The following is a 15,372-nucleotide window of genomic DNA, read 5'->3' on the forward strand; positions in this document are numbered from 1 at the left end:
CAACCCAGCACATCAGTTTAGTTTAAAAACAGTGAAGACAACAGAACCAACCCCAAACAGAGGGGCGGGTGCTGCATCTGTCGAGGGACAGAGAAAAATATTTTACAGTAAGATCTTACAAAAATCTTATTTTCTCTATCGTCCGTCGACAGACGCAGCCTCATCTCCATGAGCTGAGTGGGACGTCCCAAAGCAGCATAGGCATGAGGGGTGGGAAAACACAACCAGACAGTAACGTCAACTTCAAAAAGGCTAAACGTAGCCAACCGGGCAACATGGAGCTCAACCTAACAGGAGCTCACCCAGATAAAAGACCCCAAAGAGAAGAACAAACATTATTTTATGAAACAGCAGCCTGCAAAACCTTTGCGGCCAAAAGAGGCATCCGAAGAAGCCAACAAATCCACCTTGTGAAATTTGGTAAAAGTGTGCACAGACGACCAAACTTGTACAACGGAGGCCTGATGGCGAAAAGCCCAAGAGGCACTCAGCGCTCTAGTAGAATGCGCCTTCACAGGGAAAGGAGGAACCTGACCCTTGAGCGAATAAGCCTGAACAACCGTCTGCCTGATCTATCTCTAAATGGTCACAGTGGATGCAGCCAAACCTTTGCGAGGACCGTCCGTAAGGACAAAGATAGAATCTGACTTCCTGAAGTCCAGTTACGGTCAGATAAACCCTTATGGCCCGAACCACATCCAGAGAGTGCAAAGCCAACTTCCTTGTGATGTTTAGGCTTAGGACATAAAGAAGGCAACACGATGCCTTCCTTCAGGTGAAAATCCAACACCACCTTAGGAAGAAAAGACGGATTAGGTCGGAGGACCACTTTAACCATGTGGACCACCAAATAGGGTGGACAGGACAACGCCGCCAACTCAGAGACTCTGCGGGCAGAAGTGCTAGCCACTAGGAAGGCAAACAAGATTACGTGGCATTGTCCGACTGGACCCGAACCGGAGAGCCGTGTAGCCGACTCGTCCAGAGAAGCAGGCAGAGCTTGATCGCTCTCAGCTCAAGAATATTGATCGGCAAGGAAGACTCTTCCGATGCCCAAGTCCCCTGAGCACAGAACTTCCCCAGCACTCCACCCCAGCCTGATAGGCTGGCGTCCACGGTGACCACCGTCCAAAACACCGGCAGGAAGGACTTGCCATGGTACAGGACAGGTGACTGGATCCACCAAGAGAGCCAACTTCGTGAGATGGCTCAACTGAATCTTCTGGTCCAATGACAGGATCTCTGTTCCATTGTGACTGAATCTCTTTCTGCAGCTGTCTTGTGTGAGACTGAGCAAACGGGACTGTTTCGAAAGTCAAGACCATCAGACCCAGGGCCCTCATGCAAGCCCGCAAGGAGAACTGATCGGCCTCCATCAGCAATTGGACCGCCCTTTGTAACTTCTGAAGCTTGTCCAAGGGGAGGAAGACCCTCACCAGAGCAGAGTAGAGCATCAGCCCCAGATAGGTGACCCGCACAGATGGAGTCAGGGCAGATTTGGTGACATTGATCATCCACCCGAAGTCCTGAAGAGTCCTGCAACAGGAGATCGTCCAGATACCCTTTGGTATCTCCATTGGGGGGTAACGGCACAAATTGAAAGTGCTCCTCTGCCACCGCGAAGCGGAGGAATCGCTGATGTCCCACGAATATGGGGACGTGGAGATACACATCTTTGAGATCGATGGAAGCCAAAAAATCCCCCCGATTCAAAGATGACACCACCAACCGAAAAAAACTTCATTCAGAATTTCTGCACCGGCACAAAGCGGTTCAGAGCCTTGAGGTCCAGGATTGGACGCACCTTGCCCTCCTTTCTGGGCACGGTGAACAGGTTTGAACAGAAACCTCGAGAGCGTTCCTGTTGGGTAACTGGCACAATCACACCTTCAGCCAGGAGATGTCGCACAGCCTCCTGCAGATCCTTCAAACGCTCCGGAGACAGGTGAAGATTTGACTGAAAAAACCTGTCCCCTGGCCGGGACCAGAATTCGATCTTGTACCCGAAACAAACCAGTTTGCAAACCCATTTGTCCTGAATGAAGGAAGTCCAGGGTTCCTTGAAAGATGCGCAGACGTCCCCTCACCCCTAAGACTGGTGAGGGACAGAGTTTCTTAGCACCTCCAGAAGTTCTGAACGGCTTACCTTTTTCTTACGCCCCGGAGGCACAGAAAAAAAACGTTTATGAGCAGAAAAAGGAGGGACCCCGCTTAGTAGGGGGTGTCTTACCCTTGGAGGATTGAGGAAGAAGAGTACTCTTCCTGCCAGTCAGGCCCTTGATCAACTCATCCAATGAGTCCTCAAACCGGTCTCCCAATAAGGTGAGATCAGCGAAGGCTTTTTTAGAAGCTTAGTCAACCAGCTCTTCAAACAGACCATGCGTCTTAAAACAATGCCCATGGCTGAGACCCTGGCCACCAGGGGAGCCGCATCCATAGACGCATCACACAGGAACACCAGAGCCTGGAGCACCTGGGCCAACAGTTCCAGCTGTTGGAGGAACAGTCTCGGGGTCCAAAGACCCCCACAAACCCCAATCCATTCCTTAACCGTCTGTGAGACTAAAATGGACACAAAAACTGGTTTTAAAATGGAACCCGCCAGCACGTGAAGATGGCGGGAAAGGGATTCCAACCGCCTGTCCACTGGATCCGTAAAAACTGGGGAATCCTCCACAGGCACAAGAGTAGATTTGTTTAATCAGGAAACAGGATGGTCCACTTTAGGTGGCACCCTCCAATGGTTGGAAAACTTTTCAGCAAAAGGATATCTGCGTTTTGGCACCACTAACACATGCAATGGTGCCGCCATTGGTCATTCACAATATCACGAAAAGTGTCAGGACAAGGGAAAACCCTGTCAGCGTCTGCAGACTTTTGGGAGCCAAAAGCCACCCGCGTCCATGCCGGCGTGGGCTCAGCCAATTTTAAAGTATCCCGCACTAAAATAACCAGGACTTCCACCAAAGCGTGTTCCTGTGCTGCAGCTGAAGAAGACAGGTCCTCTTAGCCATCTGACTGCGAGGACAGCGACCCCTCAGGAAGGGGAGCATCCGGGGGCAATCACATCAGCCTCTGAATCAGAGGACACCTCCACAGATGGAGAAGGCAGCGGCAGTTTACAGCCATCAACCTTTTTCATGACTAAATCAACTTTTGTCGCCAGGCTTTCCAGGGCAGCAGAAATGGCAGCCACCGACTGATCCAGACTTTCCGGGAGTCGCACAAAGTGGGTCTGAGGGTGAAATTCCAGTTTCCAATTTGCAAAAAACGGAGTACTGTAGGTTTAAGAACGCCGATCGCGGTATCGACCACCGATCGCATCGGTCTGCAGGGAGCCCCTTTAAACCAAACGGATAGCAGAAAGTGCAAGGATATGCCCGCAGGGACCCTCAATATTTACCACCTCAGACACACAGCCTCCTGAATCTTCCACAGCATGGAGAGAGAAGCAGGAAGTGACCTTGGCTCAGCAGCAGGAAATGACCACGCAGGAAGTGATGTCGCCTGATAGGGATACACTGCCAAGTATAGCACCAGGGTTACACAAAGATGGATGCCCATACAAAACAATAGGAAGCTGCAGGGAAAATGGCTGCCCCATACAAGTCTATGGGGAAAAGATTCCATTGCCCACACCAAAGATGGCGGCGCCCACGGCACACCATGCGGCTACGGACCGACACATGAAGGCCTCAGGAACCACAACAGGGATCAGCAAGCCCAAGGTACCATGTCATGTGACTTCCGAAAATACTCCGTAGCTGCCAGATACACCCTTATTGCCCAAACCACATCCAAGGAGTGCAAAGCAACTGCCTTAGGATGCCTAGGCTTGGGACACAGGCAGACCACCACAATGTCTTTATTCAGATGAAAATCAGAGATGAACTCTGGAAGGAATGATGGACATAGACGAAGAACCACCTTAACCCTGTGAACCCAGGTAAGGCGAACAAGACCGCGCCGCCAGTTCAGACACCTTGCGCGCAGAAGTAATGGCCACCAAAAAGCCACCTTCTGAGACAACGCAAGCTGGGGAATCTCAGTAATATTTTTAAAGGGGGGCTTCTGGAGAACTGACAACAACAAATTGAGGTCCTGTGGCAGCAGTAAAGACCGCGCTGGGGGATAAGGAAGTCTCCAAGGAGCATCGGCGACCAGCCATACCACATCAGTGTACCAAGACCGGTGAGGCCAATGTGGAGCCACTAGGATGACCGGAATCTGTATAGCAGAGAGAGCTGGAATGAATCGTTCTGCTCACCTTAAAATGACGGCTACTTCCTAAGCCGCAAGGACACTTCTTGTGCCCCCTTAGTGATTGACATAGGCTACTGCCATGGCATTGTCCAATTGAATCTATATAGGACACCCCTGGAGATGACAACAATCCAGACAAAGTCTGAGCACTTGGAGCTCCAGTACATTAATCAGTAGCCTGGACTCTTCCAGAGACCAAACCCCCTGGGCACACTTAATACCGAGGACGCCTCCCCACCTGGATAGGCTGGCATCCATGGTGACAACCACCCAGTACAGGGGAAGAAATTATTTTCTCTTAAAAAGAAAAAGTTGCCAGGACCAGAGATCCCAGCAAGGAACTAGGTTCTTTACTCCTGTCTACGCATAAAAAAAACTAAAGACCTATAGCAGGAAGTGGGAGTATACCCCCAGGGACTGCTCCATAGGCATGCTCAAGCTTTTCTCTCTGCCTAGTGTCCTACTCCTGTAGGGGGCAGTACAACCCTATGGTCAAGACAATGAAGTGCATTGTCCGTCAAGGAACGAAAGAGAAAATCAATTTTTCATACTGTAATTTGTTATAACATTTTGCAAACAAGGTATATTTTTTCCTTCATTGATGTGCGCTGATGAGGCTGCACCGATGCCGCGGCACTGATAGGTGACACTGATGAGCAGCACTGGTGGGACTGCACTGATAATCGGTGCTCCCAGCAAAGTCTATCGGCTATAGTGCCAGCAGGAAGGGGTTAAAGAATGTGACATGTCAAGAAAAGAATGCACACACAAAACTCTCTCCAGTGGTCTACTCAAAGGGTAACTACATTTTTGTGTGGAAAAAAAAAAAAAAGCAAATTAAAAAATATAGCATATAAAATTGCAACACAAGTCATATTGTAATTGAATGCTATTAAATATTACCTTTCCTTTTCAATCTGCAGTGCAGTAATTCTCTGTAAAATAAAACGCAATATGGCAATCTGGAGGCATTCTGTATACAAGAACAGAACACCCCATCAGATATGCAATTTCCTGCTTGTGTGAAAAGGTTTACTCATTTCCCCAAAACAAAAATTTGATTTTGGGCATCCTCTGCAACTAAAATTTTATTTTTGGTGAGCTACTCCCAAAGGGAAATCACGTCTAAAGGGATAGAGACCCTGCCACTTTCCTCAGAGCCCTACAAATGCTAGAGCTGATCGACAATTATAAAATAACTCCCATCAGATTCACTTTGCACATGGACAGAGATAAAAAAAATGGCTAATTCTTCAGAACAACAAAAGAAAGGAATCTGCAACAAAGTTTGTTAAAATCCTTGCAATGTACAGAGATCACCCAGAGGGGAAAGTTTTTTCTCAACAAAAATTGAGCTATTCTTTAATATCTTATCAAAAAGTGTAATATTAGTTCTTGCTTTAAGAATTGATAGGCAGGACATGGTCTTATGCATTCACAGCTGGCCCCATGAAATGACAGGTCAAGTGATCAGGCTCTCCTCCAAGCTTTTTTTGTTCTTTGAATGCACAGTTGTGGATGGTGCTTCATTTACTTTAGAGTCCCAAAGCTACCAGAGTGCAATGGCCATTTGTAAAGCACAGAATTGTGTGTGTTTTAAAAGCAGAAGTATTGTCAGGTTAAGACTGTACCATTGCTTAAAGGCCATTAGCCTAAAGTCATTTTTCCAAGTATTGTACCCAGTGATACTGCTCTAATAAAATTAAAAAAAATGTGTGCCCTAGAAAACACAGCACACCGCTATAAGGGGGTGCAGAAGGGCAGAGGACACTACAGTGGGAGGAGTGATGTGAAGGGAGACAGAGGACACTGCAACGGGAAAAGGGGGGGGGGGAGGGCAGAGGACACTACTGTGGAGGGGGTGATGTGAAGGGAGCAGAGGACACTACAGTGGCAGGAGTGATGTGAAGGAGGGCTGAGGACACTACAGTGGGAGGGCTGGTGTGAAGGGGGGCAAAGGAAACTACTGTGAAAGAGGGAGGTTATGTGGAGAGGGGCAGGGAACACAAGGGGGGGGGGAGGGGGGCACAGGACACTACTGTCGGTGGTAATGTGATGTGAAAGAGGGGGCAAGGGATAATACTGTAGGGAGGCAAAGCACATTACTGTGGGGGGGGGGGGGGGGGGCTGCAGTTCAAGCAATAAATGTAGGTCAAGGATCTTCCCCAGCAGGTGACTGAATATTGGAAGAGCAACAGCTAACTGATGAGGTTGCCCGTGTTCTATTCCATGAGCTATACTGGCAAAATTGCAGAATGCCGAGGAGCCCATTTGTCTTTTAGTGCTGTCCCTTGCTCTTTCAATCTAAATTAATGCAGATCATTGATAACGGAAGAGAGCTGCCACCCGTAGCTCCTTCAGCCAAAACTTTACTTTACCACTTCAGCCCTAAGAGAAGTGAAAGTCTGAACAATGGACTGGGCTGCTAGACAACAGGTGTCCATCTGATGAGAGGTAATTGACAAGACATATGGCTAAATACGGCAGCTGTAGCACGAAATAGCAGACACGGTGAGGACCCTATTATTGGTACCAAAGTGGATTTATCCAGACCTAGGCTGTCCAGGGAGGAGGATATCCATCATCAGGAGAGTTCATTTATCAGCCTTATGCCATTGATTATCTGGTAAGAGGCTTATCCTCCCTTTGAGTGGTGTTTTCCATTAAATATCCTCACTTGGGCATGTTCCTTTTTATCTGGATTTCAACACCCATACGCCTTTAAACTTTTATATTCTGGTAAGGGGCCAGTCCAGTTATGGTGGTGGGATTAACTACACCCTGAGTTGCTGTGTGGAGTTTATCACCTGGAAGTCACCTAATATGTTTTAACATATATCACTGACTTTTTTCTGGACTTTATGCACCTTAATTTTATTTGCGCCTATTAGTAATTTGTGTTCATTTTCACAGTTTTGTGTCGTCATTTTCATCAGTATATGACCTTCACCATCTATTATGGTAAATTATTTATTGTTGATTTACTTTGTCCTTTGAGGCTATACCCAGTTATATCACTCATTAGTCACCTATTTATGTGTTTACCTTTAGTCTTGTGACTATTTAATTTTGATACCACATTAATGGTCTCATCATAACTAGATTGATTAACACATATGAGTTTAGTGCACCTGCTTTCTTATTCAAAACATTGTTCCCCAATTGATTCTAAGGTTGCAGCTTCACTTTATTATATATGCAGCGCACTTTTTCTATTTTAATTTCTGATACCTTTTATAAGCAATCTATCACGGACGGACACTCTACGTGTAGAGTCCGAGGATGTAGTGGAAGTTCTGCTTCCTTTCACCCCATCATCCCGCTTCAGCTTGCTTGCCAGTGTCAACATCCCGCTTAATTTGAACCTGTAACAGAAAAAGAGAAGCTTTCAAAAAGAAGAAATTTAAAAAACTATTTAAAAAAAAAAACAACACTGTACAAAAGGTGAGCATTTTAATCACTTACGTACATTTACTGCGGCAGGGTGGCCCTTATACGCAAAATCTTATACCTGTACATTCTTTTTTTTTTTTTTTTTTTACAAAGGCTCTAGGGGGTGCGCATGCACCACTAGAGCCGCGTTCCCACTGGAATTGCGGTCGCTGGCGCCCCCGCAATCGTACGGAAGAATGACAGGTCAGAAAGACGGTATGCCTATGTAAACAAGGCAGACCGTCATTCTGTCAGACAGGAAGAGAGAGATCTTGTGTTTACCTAGTGATCTTGTGCTCACTAAGGGTCACTTAGTGTCAGATTTGTCCTCCGCAATGTCGCAGTCCCGCAAAAAAAAAATCACTGATCGCTGCCATTAATAAAAACAATAAAAAAAATCCATAAAGTTATCCCATAGTTTGTAGACACTATAGCATTTGCGCAATCCAATATACACTTTTTGGGATTTTTTTTTTTTACCACAAATATGTAGCATAATACAAACTGGCCTAAACTGATGAAGAAAAAAAAAAATTTTATTGGATATGTTTTATAGCAAAAAGTAAAATAGTTTTTGTTTTTTTTTCCAAAATTGTCGGTCTTTTTTTGTTTAAAGTGCAAAAAAATAAAAACCGCAGAGGTGATCAAATAGCACCAAAAGAAAGCTCTAATTTGTGGGAACAAAGTTTATTTGGATACAACGTCGCAAGCCCATGCAATTGTTAAGTTTAAGCAACGCAGTGCCATATCGCAAAAAATGGCCTGGTCAGGAAAGAGGTAAGACCTTTTCGAAGCTGAAGTGGTTAAAAAAATGTGAAGCAGATTTATTATTTTCTTTATTATTGTCATCAGCAGGAATATACCAGGTGCATAAAACACAACCTAAGGGGCTAGCACCACCTAGTGGCTAAATTCCACCACTGCTTGGAAGCTCAGTTCTAACTCTAAAGGCCCGTACACACGTACCGATCGTCGTCATACAAACGTCGGCGGACGAAAGATCTGCCGATTGTACGCGTGTTAGTATGGTGCCTCCGACAGCTGTCTGCGCACAATCCGCGGACAAAAGTCTTTCTTGCAAACATGAAAATTTTTGTCTGCGGACACCAGAACGGACGATTGTTCGCCTGTCAGTACAGAATTCGGCCGACAGACCGCAGATTTGCAAGACTGGGCATGCTCAGAAAATTAAAAACACAGGGAAAGTTAACCATTACATGACATCACTTCTGCAGTCAGCTGAAGTCTGCAGACAAAATTCTTGTGCTGTCCTTGTGCTGTCTTTGCACTTTTCAACAGACACCGACATCCCGGGGAGAAAAGACGAACATTTGTATGCCGACGATCGGTACGTGTGTACGGGGCTTTACACTACAGCCTCTCTCAATCAAGGTTCCATGGAGCCCTAGGGTTTCTACAGAAGCTATTGAGGATCCTTGAGAAACTTCCATGTCCTAGATACGTAACCACTTAGGCTAGCTGCATATGTATGTAATAATTTACTGATGTTTTTACTCAAGATCTTGTTGGCAAAAAGAGTAAAATGTTCCGTAAAGAACTCATGTCAATACATGTAAAGGTGCATTATTATTATACAGGATTTAAATAGCGCCAACAGTTTGCGCAGCGCTTTACAATTTGAGGGAAGACAATACAGCTACAATACAGGTGCATAAGCATATACAAGCATAAAATCCTTCTTCATTGCCAGTATTCCAATATACCAGTATAAACATGTGCATAAGCACATAAACACATGTATGCAAGTAAATTACTGCACTCAAAAAACGTAAAATTTTATATTTTTCTTTTATGGCTCTCTACTCATTGCTGTATTATAGATCTTCAGGCAACTTTGTGTGTATGGTTCCATCTCTCCCGATTAACTACGGGTATAGGATAGTTTATTTGAAAGTATTCCAATTTTTTTTTTTTTTTTTTTTAATTGGTTGAACTAGATGCAACTATCCAGATCAGTAAAAACTTTGTTCACACCTATGCACTTTGCTTTTGATCAATTTCTGCAGTGATATTTGCACATCCATTTGTCACATTTTTAATGCTTTTTCTTTTGCCCAATTTTTTTAATGTATGGATAAAATAAAAAAAGCAAAACATGGCAAAAAACGCGCTACATGCTTTTCTGCAACTTCTTCATTGAAGTCTATTGAACCAAAAACGCACTGTCCCCAACCCTTTTCATCAATGCAGCGGTTGAAAAAAACACATGTGAACGTGTCCCATATAAAACTATGTTAAATGGACTCTAGTGGATTTCTACAAAAAAAAAAAAAAAAGCATTGGTGTGAACCAGGATTCTTGCCACTGACCACAAATGAAGGAGCATTCTTCCCACTGACTATCATGCTAATGTACTGCGAGTTGATGATTTAGTGATTATTACCAAGGGTTTGCTTGTCCTTGTGATTGAGGATAGAACCAGCTCATGGCAAAAGCTGACACCGAAGACATATCACCAGGTTTTCTCTCCCTCTGTACATTACACACTGGGGTACCAATAACAACCAGCGTGCCAAGAAATAGAGGATAAAATAGAAAGTTATTTCAAGGGTTTCTCCATGTTAAATAGGTTAAGAAAGGTTGCTCTACTAATAACATAAAATGTAGCTGCAGTGCAGATGTGTTAATGAAGTGAAAAGTAGTAAAAATTCCTGTGATCCTTTAAGCAAGTTCACTATCCCATGTATAGTGCGAGCCTCGCATCCATAAGCTTCCTGGGCCCTAGAAAATCGCTGGCAACAAAAGGGAGTACACCCCTAAGTGAAAATGTCCAGATAGGGCCCAAAGGGTTAATATTTTGTGGGGAACCATTATATTCCAGCACTGTCTTAACCCTCTTGGGCATGGAGTTCACCAGAGCTTCACAGGTTACCACTGGAGTCCTCTTCCACTCCTCCATGACAACATTACGGAGCTGGTGGATGTTAGAAACCTTGCGTTCCTCCACCTTCCGTTTGAGGATGCCCACAGATGCTCAATAGGATTTAGGTCTGGAGACATGCTTGGTCAGACAATCACTTTTACTCTCAGCTTCTTTAGCAAGGCAGTGGTCGTTATGTTGGAATACTGCCCTGTGGTCCAGTCTCTGAAGGGAGGGGGGATCATGCTCTACTTCAGTATGTCACAGTACATGTTGGCATTCATGGTTCCCTCAATGAACTGCAGCTTCCCAGTGCCAGCAGCACTCATGCAGCCCCAGACCATTACACTCCCACCACCATGCTTGATTGTAGGCAAGACACACTTGTCTTTGTACTCTTCACCTGGTTGCCGCCTCACACGCTTGACACGATCTGAGCCAAATAAGTTTATCTTGGTCTTATCAGCCCACAGGAAATGGTTCCAGTAATCCATGTCCTTAGTTTGCTTGTCTTCGGAAAACTGTTTGCGTGCTTTCTTGTGCATCATCTTTAGAAGAGGCTTCCTTCTGAGACAACAGCCATGCAAACACAATTTGATGCAGTGAGCGGCAGTGAGTATGGTCTGAGCACTGGCAGGCTGACCCCCCACCCCTTCAACCTCTGCAGCAATGCTGGCAGCACTCATTTGTCTATTTCACAAAGACAACCTCTAGATATGACGCAGAGAGCATGCACTCAACTTCTGTGGTCAACCATGGCTGGCCTGTTCTGAGTGGAACCTGTACTGCTAAACCGCTGTATGGTCTTGGCCACCATGCTGCAGCTCAATTTCAGGGTCTTGGCAATCTTCTTATAGCCTAGGCCATCTTTATGAAGAACAAATTATTTTTTTCAGATCCTCAGATTTCTTTGCCATGAGGTGGCAAGTTGAACTTCCAGTGACCAGTATGAGAGAGTGAGAGCGATAAACACCAGATTTAACACACCTGCTCCCCATTCACACCTGTGAATCACAGGACACTGGGGAGGGAAAATGGCTAATTGGCCCAATTTGGACATTTTCACTTCAGGATGTACTCACTTTTGTTGCCAGCGGTTTGGACATTAATGGCTGTGTGTTGAGTTCTTTTGAGGGGACAGCAAATTTACACTGTTATACAAGCAGTACACTCTCTACTTTACATTGTAGCAAAGTGTAATTTCTTTAGTGTTCTCGCATGAAAAGATAATGAAATATTGACAAAATGTAAGGGGTGTACTTGTGAGATACTGTATATTCCTGATATACAATAAATGTACCAGGATGTTGTAAGATCAGCACTTCCTGGCTCTGCCCTACACGTTTTGTCAGATGGGACATCAGCAGCAGCATGAAGATCCAACCACCACCATGCACTATATACAAATTCTTAAAAGGAGAATGAGCCAAACTTACAAACAGGACACTTCTTAGAGCAATAGAGCTGCTCAGCCATTCACAGAAAGCTTTGTGTTTTATGAATGAAAACAAGGATTCCTCTGGCTAAGGCAGAAAAGCAGGCGGACAATGTCACTATCGCCTCTTCAGCCAATCAGTGGAAGCCTTGTATTTAGTCATAAAATACAAGGCTTCTTGTCAACGATTGAACAATGCAAAGCCTGACTTGATTTACTTCTTGGACCAGATCTGGGAAGTCCCCACACCACTGCCAGAACAAAGCACTGTAAACCTTTTGTAGAAGACACTGCATACAGCACTGACAGCTGCCCCATTAATTAGTAGCTTAGCCCAAACAAACTATTTAAGACAGCAAAGCTGGAGTTTGGCTTTAGGTTATCTACAACACAACAATTTTTTCCATTTCTTTTACATTTCCTTTTTATTCAGTTTTTCATCTTAGTCCTTATGGACCCATTAACATTTTCATATGCCGGTTGCCAAAAGTGGTGTGAAGACACATGAAGCCCCAATATCAACAGTTAAAATTGGTTGCTGGAATAATCCCAACCTGCCAATCAAGTCTACTACACTATGGCGCACATAAACCCCGGGATATGTACTGCATGTATTTGTAGCAATAATATAGAAAAAAGTAAAATCAGTGCATTCAATCCTAACACCACCTAAATGCATGCTGAACACTAAACCAGGTACATCACAAAAAATCCCAGACAGGTATGAAAAAAAGCAGTGCAGCGCAATAAAATCGTAGATCTAAAAAGTTTGTAAAATGTAAAAGTCTTTTAGGAAGATGACCGTAGAAGACCACAATAAGGTGCCACAAAAATATTCATGTATGGTGACACTCCCTTCACAAAGAGGTACTCCACTGCGCTCACCTCAATGAATGACCCCTGTTTCACCAGCGGGTCAAATGGATTCAAAACATCATAAGAGGTAAAGACCAGCAGGCATCAGGACCTCCACCGTAATGGAATGAAACCTTCATAGATACGGTGTGATAAAGGAGATGCGGCATATAAGCATATAAAAAGGGAGCCGATGCTTCCTCCTCCAGCTCTCGCGACAGCAGCAGGTGAAGCCAAAGACTCCACCTCCCGTACGCGTTACGTCCTACGGGACTACGTCAGCAGGGTTGGAGTCATTCACCCGTCCACATAAATAGAGCAGCTGCTAAATCAGCAATGTCCACAGGAAAGAAACACTAATATCGGCGCAACACAGCCATCTTGTGACCAAAGAAGGGTACTGCACCGAAAAAGTGTTCTAATCCAAATAAACTATTTTTAGGAGCAAATCAATGCCCCAAACCAATAAATAAAAGATATATCCATATAAAAAATATATATAAAAAACACTGTTGTCTCTTTACTATAATATTGAATGGTACAATCTGTTCATAAAAATTACATACATAAAAAGCACATTTAGCAAAAATAAAAATAAATATAAAATCACAGCAATAAAAACATCAAAACGGACACAGCCAGGGAAAACTCCTAAAGACGTCCTTATCTGTCGGATATAAAACAGTTCAAATCGAACTCCACCGGGAGTAAGTACCCTAGTTTCGTAGATCCAGTTGACTCCCCCTGACTAAGGTGGCTAATGTAGTGACCCCCCCCCAAAGTCTACTGACCCTTTCAATCCCCAGAATCGTAAAGAATTGAGCGCTGTAATTTCAAAGCCCCTGGAGTCTTTGGCGTCTCGAGAGCTGGAGGAGGAAGCATCGGCTCCTGGCTCGCTTTTATATGCCGCATTTCCTTTATCACACTGTACCTAGGAGGATTTCATCCCATTACTATGGAGGTCCTGATGCCCGATGTTCTTTACCTCTTATGATGTTTTGAGCCCATTTGACCCGCTGGTGACACAGGGGTCATTCATTGGAGGTGAGCTCAGTGGAGTACCACTTGGTGAAAGGAGTGTCATCATACATGAATATTTTTATGGCACCTTATTGTGGTCTTCTACTGTCATCTTCCTAAAGGACTTTTACGTTAGTAGCAATAAGCCTGACAAACAATTGTAAGTAATAACCAAGCAGGATTAAAGCAAAATGCATGTACAGTAAACTGTAAATGACTGAAGTACACTCTGCTACTGCACTGATCTCCACTAGCTTCTGGGTCACATACCGAGCATGGATTTTGCCTTGATGCATTCTAAAAAGAGGAGGTTGGTCATTGGGCATGGGCACCGGGGATCACTTTGCATTAACACAAAGCATTCTCTGATTGAACATAGAGAGGCTGGGTGTATCGCATCACGCTCTCCATCTCATTCAATCAGAGAATGCTTTGCATTCATTGAGAAACACCAGAGCATTCTCGGAATGGTGCCGTGCTCAGTGGTCGATCTCCTGTGTTCACAATGTAGCCATTTGGCACTGGATCGGGAAGCTAGTGAAAATCACTGTAGGGATCCCACAGGTATGATATATGCATAGTGACATCAGTCCAAGCCGGACCAATGTAACTAAGAAATTCCCAAGTTGATAATTGTAGAAGAGAGCATGGGCAATTTTCTTGAAAAGGTGAACTTATCCTTTAAGCTAAAGTGATAGATGACCTTTGCAAAAAAAAAAAAAATGCTTATGCAATTATGGTTTACCAGCAGATATAATCAAACTGTGCTAGGGCTGAAACAATTGACATTCGATTATGAAAAGAGTTGTCAGCGATTTTCATAATCGATTAGTTGGCCTGCATACAGAATGCATTATTTGTTTACATTTTAGGAAATACAGTGCAGCACACCATTCATACAGGTCAGTAAGTGTCCAAGATCTTGTGAATGTGAAAGAAGCAATGCCTTGTGGGATATGTAGTCCTGGGCAGAAGTTTTTTTTACCTTGCTATAGGGGGCACTCTATACTATACTTTGTGGTTTGCTACAGGAGCATTGTAAAGGCAGGAGGAGCCATAAGTGCTGGTGGGGACCCCGGAAGAAGAGGATGGTGGATTCTCTGTGCAAAACCATTTAAATATAAGCATATAAAGCATAAGGCTCCTTTCACACCCCTAAGCGTATTGTTTTCAGGTGTTTTTGGGCGTGTTTTTACAAGCTGAAAAACGCTCAGGTGTGAACAGGGCCTTAGTGCGACAGGTTTGTTGCTAAAAAAAAAAAAAAAATTCCAACATTTAAAATCACATTAACCACTTGCTGTTATGGAAATTGATAGAGATTGGGGCATAGAAGACTTTGCTGAGCTGAAAAGCGCACTTGTGGATATTATTACGTGCCAAGCGCCATTAATCCCTTGTACTGAAAAGTACAATGTACAGCTCTTTTGTATAAGGTTATCCAAGCGCTCGGCGACAAACAGAGACAGACACAAGCTGTTTCACGGTC

The 15,372-nt window shown here is 44.3% G+C and overlaps 1 protein-coding gene across 1 annotated transcript in view; it reads right to left on the reverse strand.

The window, feature by feature from the left end:
• UBE2F (ubiquitin conjugating enzyme E2 F (putative)) overlaps positions 1-15,372 on the reverse strand; it is a 489,993-nt gene that overhangs the window by 458,482 nt on the left and 16,139 nt on the right. The window contains exon 2 of the mRNA XM_082261905.1: positions 7,495-7,628. Coding sequence (XP_082118031.1) covers positions 7,495-7,612 — 118 coding nt within the window. The 5' untranslated portion in view covers positions 7,613-7,628. The remainder of the gene's footprint in view (positions 1-7,494; positions 7,629-15,372) is intronic.

Source organism: Pelophylax lessonae (assembly GCF_965119305.1).
Source record: "Pelophylax lessonae genome assembly, chromosome: 6".
Taxonomy (NCBI): domain Eukaryota; kingdom Metazoa; phylum Chordata; class Amphibia; order Anura; family Ranidae; genus Pelophylax; species Pelophylax lessonae.